Genomic DNA, 17,333 nt, shown 5'->3' on the forward strand with positions numbered 1-17,333 from the left:
ACCGTCCGCTTCTGCCAATCACAAGAAGGCGATAGGGCTTGCTTCCTCGGGGCGAGCTCCAGTGCGCTATACCCGTCAATCAGCGGTGACGCCAATCATAAGATGTCTACAGTGCCCGCGTTCACTCTGCGTACAATGTGATCTTCGGGGCTGGCGGCACTTCCGCCACTCTGCAGGTGGCAGCTGCGCTTTACCGCTGACGTCACCCGACCGCCGGCCGCGAGACTACGTCATAAATCTGCTTGGCGGAAGGAATGACAGCTGGATGGCTGTGGCGATGAACCCCGGACCTGAGTGAGTTCGGCTGGAGGAGCGGACAGCATGGGCAGCGGCCACTGAGGACCAGCCGCAGCGCGGGGCCATGGCCGGGCCCCAGCACAACCCGGGGTACGGGCCCGAGGGGAGGGCGCTGGCCGAGCTGCTGGAGGAGTTCAGCCGAGCCCAGTACCGGGCCAAGGAAGGGGGGATCAAGGTAGGTGGCCAGCCAGCTGCCGGGGGCATTGGGAGGTGGTGAGAGGCAGCCCCACATGCACAAGACCGAGAGGGCTTGTGGTCGGAGCCCAACAACCACCTCACACACTAAAGAGCCATGCAAGAGAGGTGGAACCCCAGCAAGATCCCAGTCACCTCCTCGTACCCTGTGGCAGGGGCCCCAGGGTACGAGGCCACCTAGCACCGCGCTCCAGGGATTGCGGGGGCAATCCAGACCACCCAGACACCACCTGCAGTACTGGACCTGGATAGGAACATACCCAGAACCCAGCTCTGGGGGTATAGTGGCACAAGCCAGAGTGGGCGAAGATCAGGGACTCGTTCCAGTCTTATACCCCCCCCCATAATCCATACACCAAATCGTACACCCAGCTCTGGGTTGGGGGGTGGGGGGACGTTTGCCTAGGCAACAGCCCAGAAAATCACGTCAGCACGCTTTCGGGGTTTGGAATAAGAAAGCATCCCTCACCCACATAAAGTACTGGTCCAGTAGGGGCTTTTGGGGATGGGTGCAAGGTGACAACCACCTTGCAAGACTGCTTTGGCCCATACCATGGTAAGACGCCGGTTACAACAGGTTGCACTTGTCTATAGAAAGGGGGCAAACAGACCAGCACACCCTTTTCTGCGCTGAAATGGGCAGGGAGGGGTACCACCGATCAGTGCTGTTCTTTCAGCGAGCAGAGTTTAAAATGTTGGGACTTGTGGCACCACCACGCTTACAGCGTGAAAAGCGGAACCACGAAGTGCAAAGTGCTTTGAGCTATTAAAGGCAAGACTGCAAGATATTTATATCGGGCGCAGGGGCTCTTGGAAACTTTAAGCCTGGGTGGTGGTAGATGAGGCTGCCGTCCAGCCATGGCCACGCCTTATGTTTTGCCAATTGGACGGCGCCATGGTGAAACCTATCTGATCCCATCCAGTGTTTGAGCTCGAAACAACGTAGTTTTCCACTAACTAGCATTACAGGGGCGAGAAAGAGAGGGGTGTTGTGGGCTGGCCATAGAGCATACTACCCCTTGTCTAGTGAAGGGTAAGCGGGAAGTCAGGAACAGAATTCTGCCCTACCCCGCCATAATACACTTTCCCATCCTGTGCCATTAAAGATCTTCTAGTCTTGTCTGACCAGTTAAGAATGGCACATGGTAGTGTCAAGAGTCCGAGAGATGGTTTGATCTGTTTTCCTCCCTTCAGTTCATGTGATCCGAGCCCTTTATCACCCATTGTGCACGATCTTAAGGAGTGGAGGGAACACTCATCGTCTACGTAGTAATGAGCAATCCAGGAGTAGGGTTACTGTTTGAGAAAGCAATCCTTGCAACGACGTGCTGGGGCGTAGAGCGTTAGCTAGTTGAACACCACCCCAACATATCTGCCATAAGGGCAGGTGGAGGGCTCCTGTAGACCTGCGCCGGAAGTCTGGTTAGAGAACACCTCCATCTGTCACACTGACTACTACGTCTAAGCACCTTGGCCACACATATGGGTCTCATCCCGGGCGCCCCCTTTAACACCACGTTTCCTCCTCGAGAGTGCCCCGCTCCCAATTCTCACCCTTAACTATTCTGCAGTTGGGGAGTCACCTCTCTGATGGAGCTCGCAACCCAATGTCAGATTAGTTATATTTCTGCACAGGGCCACTAACTTGAAGAAAATGAATGTGCAAGAATTGGTGACGGAATCGCATAGTGAGGAAGGACTGGATCAGACCAAGATGACAGGCAGTTTCAAGTCGGGTATGATCAGAAGTTGTTAATAGCAACTTGAAGAGACGCTGTTCGGATGTTTGCGGTGTGATGCACGTGATTTGTAGTCCTGGGTATTCCACAGCGGTTTGCTTCGGTTTCCTTCGAGTGGCTTTATGCCTTTCTTGTGTCATGGTTCGTACAGGGCGGTACCTTAACGCTGATGCTTGTTTACTGTCTGGAGGCAGAAGAATGGCAAGTTAAATTGAGAGCCTAAGTTCACTGTTGTAGCGTCTAAATAGGTTTGTCCCAATAGCTAACTGGATTAAGAAGATCATTGTCCCTTATCGCAAACTGTCTTCCTTGCACAGAAAACAACGCAAACACGCTGCACGGATAGACTGTCATTTTAACCCGCTTCCCTTTGCTTTGCGAGCAGTCTTCAAATCAGTGTGATACTTTGTGGGGGAAAAAAAAAATATCTCGCTTTGGATCCGTTGAGGTTTTAAAGTTTCTTACCGTTTTTAGTGCCTGGTTACCTGTCACTTGAACCACTTAAAGCGTATCCGAACCTGATGAGTTTACATTAATTGAAGTATACAAAAAGTGATGAATGTAACCTCGGCCTCTGGTAAATACTTGGAGCCGCCTTTCAGTCCATTGTTATTGTGCACACTAAGCCACCTTAGTTTAGACTCAGCCAGTCTGATTTGATCCTGTGTCAATAGGAACAGTCCAGTCCGAACTACAAGTACTGGTCCTCCCTGAACCGCGGCACACGCAACCCAGGACCGGTTTTGCTGTGTTTGGGGTGCATCACTCTAGTGCATCTTGGTTTCAGTGGCACGTGAGCACGGGATCCATGCCCTGCTGCAGGTGCTCAAATAGCAATTTTTCTGCTAGGTGATGACGCCTATGTCAATGCATAGGAACATCTGGCAGAAACTAGGATGTAAGTACCTTAAACCCACAGCAGCACTTTTAGTGTTCGAATTCACTAGTTCTGGGAGCACGTGCATTCTGGACATCCAGTGCACTTTTCTGTGAGTGATTTACCCGATGTGGGGTGAGAAAGTATGGGTATAAACTGCAGAATGTATTATCTATAAACATTCTGCAGGAATACAGTGCCCAATTTTAAAGTTTTATATTAGGAAGAACAGATCGTGATTTCAGGAGTTCCTTGCAGAGTTTTGTAAAATTCATTGCCTTGTGTTTTGATCTGGGGGTCCTTGGATATATCGGAGCAGAATGGAAGAACCATGAATCACCAGGCTGGCAAAGGTGGGTAGGGGGTTTACTTTCAAGGTGCACGAGAAACGGGCATTTTTAACTGCGGATTGTTGCCCTTCTTAGGAGCCAGAAGTTGCCGAGTCGACATGATGTGGTCGATTGATGAGAGCAAGTCATTAGAGAAGTGGTGATCATGGTAAATAATGTATAATGCCAGTATTGTGATTCGCTTCAGGAGCTGTGTGGTTTAAGTAGGTCTCTGATCATTATTGCGGGAGAAGTTGTGCTGCCTCTGATCTGTCTGCGGTCTACCAAGGAGCAGGTGATTGCCATGGTGTAGTGAGAGATGGCATGAAAGCTGACTTGAGCTTTGATTTCATTATGCTGTTTTTCTAACTGACCCACAGCCGTCACCACACCTGTAGGCTGCCATTGGTATAGAGGTTTTTTGCTGCGCTCTCAAAATATGAGCGTACTAACACCTGTTGAAGAGCGTGATGTGCTTGACAAATGGGCAATTTTATTAATCTCTTCCTTCTTTGAAAACATTAGAAGGTACACTTATTTGTTTAGGTAAACTACGGAGCCAAAACCCACATGGGAAAATATACCTAAACTTCCAGCACTTGTGTACTACAAGAAATCCTGTTATGTTGGTTGCTCAAATAATCACTTATAAAATTTTGCCCTTATATCATTGTTGATTCAGAACTCTAACCACTCTAACAAAGCATTATTGTGTCCATGTTTTAATCAATTTCTGTGAAGCTGTCTTTGAATCAAGTTAATGGCTTGATGGGAACCAAGGAATTTATTGTATGCCATCCAAGCCCTGTATCAGGGACACGAATCAAGATAAAAATTCACGAACCAAGGCCTTAAAAAGTGGTACAATTTAGCACCTGTGTTTGTACAAAATACGTATCTATCGGTATTCCCACCAAAGCTAGACAGTCACTTGGTCACTGTGCTGCAGTCTACCAATGAGCCAGTTCTTTTGGACAGTGGTGTTATACATCTTTAATGCACACTTTAGATTCTTCGCGCCGCACAAAGCAACTGCTGGTGAGTATTGAAAAACCAAGGTGTAGTGTTTGGCTGAAAGCCTGTTAGATGGTTCTTAAAAACCACTAAGTTGGAGCATTTGTCCTTTTACTTTTATCTGCTTGCCTAGTTTGAGGAATGGGGCCAGAATGTTAGCCTCATTAAAAAGCATGTTCAGGATGAAATTCAGTAGGACTGCCTTGGGCTTCAATCAGACAAAAATATTATAATCAATACAAGTTTTCCTATTTTATCTTTCTCATTCGCATTTCTCCTCTAGATTAACTGTTTTTATTTCCTCCTGAGAGAGCCAGGAGTTACTGCTATATGCATTCATTTTATTTGTGGTTGTTAGTATTGACCAAATAAGTTGGTTGCCCAAAAAGCGCTTATTTCCTCCATAGAACTAGATTTAAGTGGTTAAAAGTTGTAGTTGGCTTAGTGGATTGTTTTAGTTTTACTTTTGAGAGCATGGATAGATCCCTTTTTAACAAGCTCTTTGAGTAACGGAATAGCACTTTTATTAAAAAAATGCTGGTCTTTGGTGAATACAGCACCAAGTCCCACTGTGTCTCTCTTTTCAGGTGGATAACATTGAGAAGCGATGCCTGGACTTGTTTAGTCGCGATTACTGCTACAGTTTGATCCTCAATGAAAATGGCGAGCTGTGTGGTCACTACCCTCGGTTGATAGTCTTCTTGGAGTATGAACGCTCTCTTCGCGACAAAGACCCGTAAGTACAAACGTTATTCAATCAATCTAAATGTTTGGCGCCTTGCTTCCAGACAGCATGTGGCTCTTAGAAGGGCTTTCATTGCACAGCTTTTGTACTTCTAGCAGTCTAACCTCAAACAATTAGGAACCATTAACTTGGTAACCACAAAGACTGCAGTGGAAAGAAGAGCAGATCCCTCCTGAGTACAGCGCGGACTAAGCCGAGAGCACCATTTATATTGAATATTTCTCTTGAAAGGAAATCAAACGCTGTTAGTTTTATTTTTAGTATTTGACATCTGATGACGCCCACTTGCAGTAAATGACTTGCAGCAAAGCATTGAATAGGGGAAACAGTAGCTCCTCCCACCCGTTGAAGAATACTCCTACTTTCACAGAAATGAGGAAGTCTGTGCCTCGATGTGGGCGGTGCTGCTTCCACAGATTTGAGAAAGTGGAAATGTTGGTTCTGGTGGTTTTCTGACTTGTTTTACAATTAAATGAGCTCTCTCAAAGTCCTCTAATTTCTTTCACCAACCCTCATTATAATATTGGTGCTCTTTAAAATTGTAGTAGTAAATTCTGGCTAACTCTTATAGCTGCAGTTATGTATTCTCCTAATAGGTGAGGTGTGGATCTTGTGATGTTGTGATGAGCACTGGCCATTTCCGTTTAATTTAACTTTTTTTTTTTTTTTCTTTTTGTGTGAACCGCTGTATTGCATGTGGCTGAAATAGGATTTGATATGGATCTGGCTGTCACGTAAAGCCGCTTATCAGAAATTCACAAGACCAGCATCTTTCTAAATGGCTATTTCAAGGCTATCTTTTTTTTTTTTCTTTGAATATTTTTTTAAAGATGTTTCATATTTCTTAGGGGTGTTGACCAAGCAGTTGTCACCATGATTTTATGTGGTAGTTCCTGGAGTGTCTGAAAGATCATTTAAGGGGACCTTTTATATTTTGGCAGTAACTTTACGCTAGTTCAGCTGTAGCCAAAATTCACAAGTTGGAGCTGAGTTTTAAGGCATGCTTTCATCTTGGAAACTGGGTTTTTGAGCAGCCAATGGCAACCAATAATTTAACACAATCTGAATTTCTAATACTCGTAGCAAGTGTATATTCTAATTTCTTTAATACGCTTATTTTTATATTGAAGTTTTCAATAAACCGAAAATAAATTTCGGGTACTGAACAATCCTGGTGTTACCGGGTGACCCCTGAGCAGCATGTGGGTGTACTTGCACGCAGAGGTGGTAGCCTCTACCGATCCAGCCATCTTAATTTGTTGTCTCCTATGATGTAGCTCTTGAGGTTTCTGCTCTCACTCTGGGAAGAAAGTGAATTTCAGTGCTCATTTTCCTGTTGAACCATGCAGCAGGATCTGAAGTCATTACTGAATGTCACTTCACCGTAGCGTATGCAATGACAAATATCTGTCCAGACATAGATATTGCTCCCTTCTATATCGGGCTCCCCATCTGTAGAGAATTTGACCCAGTCACCCACCAGTGTAGTAAGTCTGTGGCATCTTGAGGCCATATTCTGCATGAGCATCTAGCTTCAATTTTTCAAGAGCTCCTGTCGGGACACTCTGATATTAGCAACTTGCTGGAAACCTCTCCTACAGGTTAGGAGCTCCACGAGTTGCACCCTGTAATTGTTTTGAGCAGTCATAAGTCTGTGTCTGACTATCCATGTTGGCATTAACCATTGAAGAGCAATGTGAGTGTGTGTATATACCCGTGCAGATCTTGTTTCTTGTTTATGCCTTGAGGGGAGTGTGTTTTGCTCTTCTGCTGGTTTAGACTGCTGGCTTGCTCTGCAGACCAACACATCTGAAAGCTGCTTAAGGAGTACTTTACCTTCTCAATGCTGCGATGAGATGAGGCATTGTGTCGCTGTAGCCTGGAAAGCAGGAGGCCACAGTACGTGCTGCTGTGCTTCCAGCCTTACAAACCAGGTCCCCCATACAGTACTGATAACCTTCGGACTTGCGTCTTGCTATGGAGGTCTTTATGGAAAATAAACAGCTTAATTTCTCACTCACTGGGTTGGAGAAGAATGGAGTAGTAGTGGGACAACATGTACTTTGCAAGGGTCCAAGAACCAGTGGAGTGGTTCTTTTCACCCTCTGCATTATTTCAGAATTGGCTGTAGCCCTCCGACCAGCTTGTAGATGAGAGCCTGCCCACTTCTGTGACTGCAGTAGTACTGGCTTTCTTCCGTCTGCAGGAACCACTGTGCACCATGATGGCACTGGCCTTAAACCCTTCAACCCTTGCTCAACTTTCAGGTCACAGCTTCACCTAGAGCCCCCAACCTGATGCCCCCAGGCATTGATATTTGGTTAGGCGTGTACTCCAGGCTAGCTGCAAGTTTAGAAAGTTGTTAAATGTGTTGCCAGTTCTGTTTATTTAGATGGTTAGAAAGTATTGGGTGTCAGCTGGGAAAGTACTTCAGAGGTGACTAACACAGAAAGGCGGGGCGAAACAAACTGGAATCTGCATAAATAGTTGGTGTTTGAGCTCCACAGTTGACATTTGAATTGTATTTATTGGTTATGACCACTGGTGCTTTTCCCAAACGGAAAAAAAGGAAGATGAAGGATAGAAATACCCCAAATGGAAATTAGTTAATGAATAGAAAATATATTAGGGTATGGAGATTGGAAGAATGTGCAACAACCTGCATTTTTATTGCACAGTCCACTACAACACTAAGCATTCATCAGGCACATGTTCTAAAAGAGGAACTATAACTTGCAGCACGTGTTCTAGCAATGCAATCTGTCCTAAGGGAGGAAAGCGGATTCATTTTATGTAAACTATACATTATGGGCAAGAGGGAAGCTTCCTTACTGTTTTAACTTCTGCTTCCTCTACTCCGTTTCATATTTGTGGAACACTTGTTTAGATCTGGCTTCACCTCAAAGTCTGGAAGGTTACTGGCTGAGTATTGTACCACCACAAATTCAGACGGTTCTTCCTAGGCTTCCATGGTTACCATCCTTAAAGACTGCAGGTCCTGTGCCCAAACAGTGGTATGACCACTTTTGTTTCTCCCCAAAGGGTGTCAGATAGCGCCCTATACTTAGTTCTGGGCATCTTAATTATTACAATGTGGGTATTGGTTACAAGCGAATGACTATCGCCCCATGTTGCTTCCTGTTTATGGAATTCTCCTGCAAGAAGGAATGTGGTTCGTTTTTGGTTTTGCTCCCTTTAATGGGGAGACTCTCTTCTTGTTTCTCTACTGCAAGATTGCGGCCCTGTGGAGGTTGCCAGAGGGTTACAGCACTGGATAAGCAGGGGAGCTGACTGATGGATCTTGTCAGGAATGCTAAATTTTGTTGGTTCCATAGACTCCCTTGACTTCAATGTTTGATTCACTCCATATACTGAAATCTGTGGGGCTGTGTTGATTCTCTTCCCTGTAAGCTCTACTTGCTTCTAAAAAGGTCACAATCTCCACCTTTTGTAACTATGAGCAGTAATTTGTTGCCAGACTTTGTGTTTGTGTTGTGGACTTTTCGGAATAGGGAGCACTACAGTTGAGTGCTTCTCCAGTCTTGGCACCTGTTGCTCCATCCTTACAAGGCTTCCCTAGGTGTTGCCCTTCCTGTTTCCAGTACTCCTAGCACCATTTTTCATGAGCAACTCTCGCCTGACCTGTAATACGGACTGAGAGTGCGAATGTTCATTCAATGCATTGTCCTCCTAGTTGCCCAAGAAGGCACCCCCCTTTTTTTGTTGGGACTTGGTACATGATCTCCGGCAAATTAGGGGTCAGGAAGGGGGCTGCATGTCCCCTCCCTTAATGTTTTGTCCCAGGGGATGGGTTTTGCGTGTCCCGAAGGCCAACACTGCGTTGCACACACCAAAAGCTGTGTGGGATTAGTAGCTTGCTGGAGGTTTGGCCGCCAGGGCTGGTGGAAGGCCAAGCCCACTGGCCAACACAGTGCTGCGCACAGTCAAAGGCTGTGTGGAGCATGGGATTTTTCTACCTGTGTGGAGCACGGGATTGGCTACCTGCGGGGAGTTGGAAACAGGGCCTGTAGCTAACTCCATGCCATGCACGACCAAAGGCCATGCATGACAAGGGGTTGGTTGCCTCCAGGCGGCTACCTGTGGGGAGTTGAAGGCGACCAGGCCCTGCATCCAACCCCACGCTGCTCAACCAGAGGCTGTGCCCAACGTGGGGCTGACTTCTTGTAGGGTGCGGGGGTTGTTGTTTGCTGCAGGGCTTGGACACTGGCCATGCCCTGTGGCCGATACCCTCACCTGCCCACCCCACACGACCAAAGTCTGTGTACTGTGGGGGTTGGTTTAACGTATTGTAATAACATATTACTTGACATTTAAAAAAAAAAAAAAAACGAATGGTTAAAGTAACATTATAGAAAATTCCTCCAGAGGGTAGGAAAAAAGATGCTGATTAAGGAACTAAATGAAGCGGACGTGGAAATACCTGCATGAAATGGGCGCAGTGTATCCTGGGAGACCTTTAGCTATCGTTGGGCAACTTGCACACTGCGCTTTATATGTGAAGTGAAGACTTGAGCTTGGCTTGTATTGGACAGCAGAGCTCACATTGGTCAGTGTGAGCTCTCATGCCCGACGCTACCGCTTTGCTTGGGTCGGACAATAGAGCACATCATGGTCTGAGCACGGAAGGTTGTGCTTTCAGGCCTGACACCACAGTTCCCTATATTGCTAGCTCCATAAGACCTTTGCTTTTTTCGGCACAGGTATTGCAACATCGAGTTAGCCATAAAAGGAAATATTGGGAGGTATGGTGTCAGGTGCAAATTAGGTGAACAGGCAGTATTGGGTCTCTAAAAATCATAAAAATGTGACTATACCTGCAGGTCGAGTAACTTGGTTAATCTCCTCGACCTAACTGTAACGTACTTGACCCGTAAACGTGTCTCAAATTGTGTGATCATTGGTAAATATTTTATTTTACAGAGGTGCCGTTTTCTCCATTCTCACATAAGAGTGCACCTTAAAATTTGCGAGTTAAGCATTTCTGCTGTACAAATCAGAACTCTTTTGTTTGATTAAATAGACTAAATGTCTGCTCCATGTGGATTAAGAATCTAGCCCACATATAGGGTACACATGATCCCTGACTTGCCTCTCAGTTTATGAATAGCATTGCCATCCGTGCAGGGGCAGGAGGGTTTCTCAGTTCATGTTTAAATACTCACTTATAATAAGCATATTACTGAAGCATGATGTGGTAGTGCACCGTTATTTGCAGACAGTAAATTTCCAAGAAATGCCAATTCTCACCACCATGCAACTTTACTGATAAAACTATATAGGGATGAGGATGTAAAGCGGTCGACCTCGAAGCTGGAGAACCGGGTTAGAGTCTTGGCAACGACGCTCAACATCTGTGATTTTGGGCAAATCACTTAATCTCCCCGTGCCTAACAAAAATGAATGCGTTAATCTGTAACAAAACTGGTGCTCTTGTAAAGTGCTCTGATACCTGATATCTTCGGGTCTAGTTTGCGCTATATAAAACTCTTTTTATATGAAAAAATAAAAAAATCTAAACAAAAATAGTGTGTATTAACAATTATCTGTTAAAATTGGGTTTCAGAAACCTATTCATCATTAGCACATCACCAAGTAAAGTGTTCTGATTTTGTTTTTCATCCGATTCATTTTTTTCGTCACAACTACTTAAATATGTTGAGAAGTTTGTTCAGTTGACTTGGGTATTTATATGTTAGGGAAAACCTGATACTATGCAGCCTTTCATTTCACACTTTGTACAGCAGGTCAGACAGTTCACTTTGCAGAATCCTGGCAGCCTGCAGCCCGAGAAGGAAAAGTAATTGTAAACTGACTACTGACCTCTGTTTCCGAAGTCCAAATCAAATGTGACCAGATAAAAAATAAAAAGATTCAAAGGAATCGTTATTGCTCCTTCACTTTCCTACTGAACAGAACACCGGTTCTGTGTCAGCTGGCCAGATAAAATCCAACTCGCCATAGCGAGTGGGCAAGTGTATTTTTCGAGGCCTGACTGGGTAGTCGCAGGCAATTAAATAGCGACCTAGTCATCAAGGAGCAGCTCAGGAATATGACTAATAACCGGAGTAAATCCAGCAAAGGTACGCGATTAGTTAGTCAGTTGCCGAGTGTAGCATAGTCGGGGAGCGACTCGGACGATTGGCCCTAGATGGATACTTGGCACATCAGTATCTGTGTAGGTGCAGGCACTTTAAGAACTAGCCCTCCGTTATGAACCCGACCTCGTGAGTTTAATCCCAGAGAGCAGGATCTGTTGGATAGTTGGAGCATTAGCACTGTATCACTTAAAGCACAGGCACTTAAATAGCTAGCCAACTTCTTTATACATTGCAGCTTGGAAACAACGGTGAAGAGAAGTAACAGGGCACTTGTGCACAATTGCAGTTTACTTTTAGGGTCTTTTCTTTATTGTATGATCTCTGCTGTTAAGTGCCACTTTTTAAAATGTAAAACTGGCTGTTCAAATCTGTAGCTACTTTAACGAGGCTTCCTACTAGGATGATTCCTTACTCAAATAGTTGGCATTGGGAACCTCCTAGTCACTTTTACATTCTTCAATAACTGTATGTTCTTGCTACAACCATGCTCATTGGGACATGTAGAACATACTTCTGAACTCATTCGGATTTTAATAATTTGAATTGTCCCTTCTTTTCAAATCTTTTTGCCCACAACGATAATGCCAGCTGTGTCTAGTTTTAATATCTGTATTTAGGCCGTTCAGTTTATTATACTTGTAGGGTGCATAAGTATTGCAATGTTTTTGATTAATCGCACAATAAATACATTTGAAATTTGGTTATAGTTGGGTGTGATTAAAAAAAATCTTTTTTCTGTTTATTTAAATAAAAAAAACAACTTAGAAATTCACTGAAAAACTAAAGGTTAAAGTGACGTTAGTTAGGTGAATATGTCCCTGACCACTTTAGATATTTGAACTAAAAAAAACTCACAAATTCACTTGCACCCCTTTCATGCACTGCTTATGACCTCACATTTTACATCACTCATGACATGTTCTGTGACATGATTTAGGACATCACTGATAACATCTCAAATGACCTCACTGACGACATCAGTCGGTGAGTGTTAGATTATTTCATAGTTCACATAGTGGTGGGTAGATACAATATTACTTTCCTACCTAATTTTCTATAGCCTGTGTTCAGCTTATGGGTGTAAGTGTTTACAAAACGCATATCTCTCTAATGCGTCATAGGTGTGTAGAGGTATTGAATAAGTTAGAAATATTTGTAATGAAGAGTAACTCTGTGTGCAGATGACAATTGACAACTTTTGTCCAGTATGTTACATACAAGGTTTTTGGTTTTGCATACAGTTTCCAACAGGACAAAGATTGTACGCAGCACTTATTAACTATTGTAAGCAGCCTTGAGTTATTGGGCAGAATCGTCTCGGCATGATACTTCTGCATAACATACTAGCCTATGCACGTGCTCTTGTTTTGCTTCAGAAAATGGACTATCTTCAAAGGTCTCCCCACAGTAGGAAGGCTGAATGCAGTATGATCTTTAGCACCTTCAGACCGTGGTTATTTTAAGACAAGTGTTTTTTTAAATTTCATTTTTTTTTGTTTTTTTTTAAACCAGTTTTGCATAGCTTGTAAACTGTTCTTAGCAGATACTTTTTTTTCTACTCTGTGGTGTATTTCTCATAAGAGTTTCACTGTTTACAAACGGTGTGTGTTAGAGTAAACTCCATTTACAGTACTCTCTTCTGCTTATATCAGCGTGTTTTCTCAATATAGGTTCAGAATGTGAGTTTTATTGATTTTGATCTCATCTGAGATCAGCAATATTTCAATAAGTAATTTCAGTTAAAAGAAGATATTAAAGATCAACGCTCTCAATGCAAACTCTTAGTAAAAGCAATTCTAAAAATGTATAAAGATTGTAACAAACTAGTTCATTGGGAGGTGACCATGCCAAAACAATTAATTAATTGATTTTTGGATATTTTAGATTTAAAATAAGCAGCTTTATTAATCTATTTCTGGCGTCCACCACCATCACATTCGAACAAACAAAAAATGCATGCTTAATATCTTGAATCCCACCATTGCAAAGGTCACAAGTCTTGTTTCACTTGTTGGATCAGTGTTTTTAAAAATTATTTAGGAGTAAAATGCCCAGTTTAAACAAATATATTTAGTCTTACACTATGTTCCAAAGGAAACAATATTTATCCTTGACTCTGCTTAAAACTAAACTATCGGAGTAAGACTTTATACATTTTTATGGTCTAACAATGGGTAATATCACTGATAAAACGTATTCTGACTATAGCATTATTTTTAGAAACTGTTCGGGTTGTGCAGGTTTCAATGTTTTGATTAGTGGACGATTGTACACTGTAATTGAGCAGAGGCATCTTATTATTATTATTATTAAAAGGTAACTTTTTTTTTTAGCGTTTCTGTAAAGTTTCCTGCTTTTAAATAGGCTTGTCAGTTGCATGCAATAACTTATAAGGCCATCTGTTACACATAACAGCCTTAGGGTGATCTCTACCCACCCTCTTTCACAATGTTTTACCTACCTCCCCCTCTTTTTTGCTGGCTTTAGGACTCTGTGCACTTTATTACTGCTAACTAGTGCTAAATTGCTAGTGCTCTCTCTCCCCTAAACATGATAATATTGGTTCATCCCCATTGGCATATTTGATTTACTTACAAGTCCCTAATAAATTGCACTTCATGTGCCTGTAAAGTAAATGCTACTAGTGGGCCTGCAGCACTACTTGCGCCACATACTTGAGTAGCCCTCTAACCATGGCCCAGGCCTGCCATTGCAGAGCCTGTATATGCAGTTTACACTGCCACATCGACCTGGCAAGATAAACCTCTTGCCTGGCCTAAACATTCATTTTTTTTATCCATGCAAGTCAACCCTAAGTAGGCCCTGGACATCAGAGGTCAGGGTGCATTGTATTTAAAAGTTTGGACATTCACTAAGTTTTAAATGTGTAGGTAGTGAAACAATTCTCACATTTGTATTTCACTACTACAAAATCTATCTCTCTCTCTCCATGTGATAACATTGGGATTACCTTATTACATTTTATAAGGATTATTCCCAATTGTTAAGAGCAACATTTCAAGTTTGGTGTCTCTGGATTCAATTTCAAATCACAACTTATGGTGAAGTCGTAAAGTTGTCATTTTCTTTGTTTAGCCATTTAGTGCTTGCTGCCTGTCTGATACACGTCTGGGGAGGATGACAGCTTGGCTTTGTGTATTCCCCCAGAGACAGCCACACACAATGGGAGCTTGGGTGTAACTTAATGGGCCACCCTGGGAGGATGGAATGGAGGAGCTACGCACAGCCTCACACTTACACCTGAATATGCTGTGTACCGACGCCATACAAAGGGCTTCATTACCTCAGTCCCCCCCCCCCCCCCCCTCCCGTAGTGAGTCTGGAGCCAAGGCAGGAAGGGAGGACCTCTGTACACTTAAAACAAATCTGTATTGGAAGTCTCCTCAGTTTCAAAGGCCCAACTGGTTATAAGTACTGGACCTCTGGTACCACCACTTCAGTACACCTCTGGACCTGTGATGACTCTGGCAGGAAGAACTGGCTGGACTGTCGCTCTGCTTGACTCCTGCCGTGCTGTGCTGCCCAGTTGCCTGCTGTTCTCCTGCCTGGGTGAGAAGGACTGGATCTGCGCCACTTGAACCCAGAGTGACTTCAAGGGCTTGCTGGCTTGCCTTCTGATCTGAAGTCTCAGTGATATAAAAGACTTCAACCACCCGGTTCCTACACATGGACTCTGCAGCCTGTGAGTCTACCCTGCCAAGTGGTGCCACCCCAGTCCTGGACCTTTAGAAGAGCACCTAATGTGTTTGCTCCAGTGGAACTGATGCATCCTCTGCTGCAAGCAGAAAGTGGACACATTGACGCTATTGCATGAAACGGACCTGCGCATGGCCCTCGGAACCAGCGTATTGCAGTTGGAACCTTCGCTTCAGAACCAATGCATTGCTGCCACTGAGTAGAGAAGTATGCAAAAGAAACAATTGATGGACGGAATGCTGGACAATGCAAACATTCACCCCCCCCCCCCCCCCCCCAGTCACACAGATCTTGGCTAAATCCATCATTCTCTTGACCCTGTTCCTTGTGGGAACAGTCCAGTCGAACTGCCAAGCCAGGCCCTCCCTGGACCAGAAGCTAGCATCCTGGGCCCGGTTTCAGGGCATCACCCTTCATCAGCCAGGCTAGCTTGAATCCAGTGGTGTAGTGAGCACGGGACCCATGTCTGGGCAAACCCTTCCCACATAGGGCGACATATGCAAAAGAAACAATTGATGGCTGGAATGCTGGACGATGCAAACATTCACCCCCAGTCACCAAGATCTGCGTTAAATCCATCATTCTTTTGCTCACCACACCACCCTAGTTTAGACCCAGCCATATGCAAATCAGTCTTAACCCTGTTCCTTGTGGGAACAGTCCAGCCGAACTGCCAAGTCAGGTCCTCCCTGGACTGGAAACCAGCATCCTGGGACTGGTTTCAGGGCATCACGCTTCATCAGCCATCATTTGTTCTTTTTGCATTTGTCGCCCCGAGTGGGACGGGTATGCCCAGACGTGAGTCTGGTGCTCTCCATGCCACAGGAGTCAAGCTATCCTAGCTGATGAGGGCTGAAAGCCCGAAACTGGTCCTAGGATGCATGTTTCCAGTCCAGGGAGGACCTGGCCTGGCAGTTCGGGCTGCACTATTCCCATTGGGTGCAGGGTCAAGACTGATTTGCATATGGCTGGGTCCAAACTGGAATGGCATGGTGAGCAAAAAAAGATTGGATTTAGGCTCAGATCTTTGTACTGGGGTGAATGTATGACATTGTTCTGCATATTGTCCATCAATTGTTCTTTTTGCACTGCGTGGAGAAGATCAACGCATCTCCTCGTTTACATGGAGAAACCTGGCACCTCTCCTTCGGAACCATCACATCTCTAAACAGCTGATTAGCTTTGTAACAGACTCATTGCTGCTGTTGCGTGGATTAAATTGACGCATCACTCCTACTGTGTGGAGACATTGATGCATCGCTTGGCTGCATCCCGCATCTTTGTAAACGCATCAAGGATTAAGGTAATTTTTGTTCCGCAGGCCTCACTGGGTCCCTGTATCCGGCCCGTGCTAAATCGCAGTCTGCCTGAATGCTAGACTCTGTCCCAATCCAGTGTGACCAGATATCCCAAGTACGTGATTATTGCTTCGAAGTGCTATTTTGCAGTTTATTCTTTAAAAAATCATATCTCAAGTTCCTCTTATTGGATGTCTGTCATTTTGGTCTTGTTTTATTTATGAAATTAAGTTCTGTTTCTCTAACATGCTGTGGGATATTTTTGTGTGGTGTTTTTACTGTTTGTTGTGTTGCACAAATTCTTTACACATTGCCTCACATTTAAGCCTGACTGCTCTGTGCCAAGCTACCAGGGGGTGATTTCAGGTTAATTTAGGGTTTGCCTGCCAAATATTGTGCTTGCTGCCTGGCTTAGGCTCTTACGTTTGTCAACCAACCACACAGTTTCTAACATTATCTAATTAAATTTGCTAGAGATATTAAATAGACTTAAAGAAATTATCACCTGAAAATGTTTTCTTTTGTATGGATTTAGAACTGACCATTTACATAAAGGAGATCTACTCAAGGGCATAATGCAAAATAGAAGGCATCTTTGTTCGATAGATACTAGAGTGCTTTCAAGTGTTGCCTACTGGAAGAACTGTACAATATTTTAACGCATCTATGTGGGCAGATGCCTTGGTACCTATGTGCAAAAAATGTGGCATGTTGTCTAGAGACTGGGGTGCGGAAAAAAACCCTACATAGGTTGGCATGTTCATTCCATTCAGGAGGAGCAGTCCACCCAAACCTCAGCTGAAAGGGCCATACCACTTCTTTCCTCTGAAAGGCAACATCTTGGTCTTAGCAATATTTGATTAACAAAAAGGAACTTTTTCTGTGTTTAAATAAAGCGTCTAGATTTCGCTGAAGAACAATGGTGTTAAGGCCAAATTGGACATCGTCTGCATACAGAAAGATATGCAAATGTTGGAAAGCAATTTGGGGAGGAAAATTCATA

At 44.1% G+C, this 17,333-nt stretch overlaps 1 protein-coding gene across 4 annotated transcripts in view; it reads left to right on the top strand.

Moving 5' to 3' along the window:
- The first annotated feature begins 216 nt into the window (after window positions 1-216).
- MTMR14 (myotubularin related protein 14) overlaps window positions 217-17,333 on the top strand; it is a 182,080-nt gene continuing 164,963 nt past the window's right edge. For 2 of the 4 annotated variants that reach the window (XM_085624263.1, XM_085624264.1), the window contains exons 1-2: window positions 217-472; window positions 5,039-5,187. In XM_085624263.1, coding sequence (XP_085480389.1) covers window positions 362-472; window positions 5,039-5,187 — 260 coding nt within the window. In that variant the 5' untranslated portion in view covers window positions 217-361. The remainder of the gene's footprint in view (window positions 473-5,038; window positions 5,188-17,333) is intronic. The other 2 variants (XM_085624267.1, XM_085624268.1) reach the window with 1 other exon arrangement.

This window comes from Triturus cristatus, chromosome 9, assembly GCF_964204655.1.
Source record: "Triturus cristatus chromosome 9, aTriCri1.1, whole genome shotgun sequence".
NCBI lineage: Eukaryota > Metazoa > Chordata > Amphibia > Caudata > Salamandridae > Triturus > Triturus cristatus.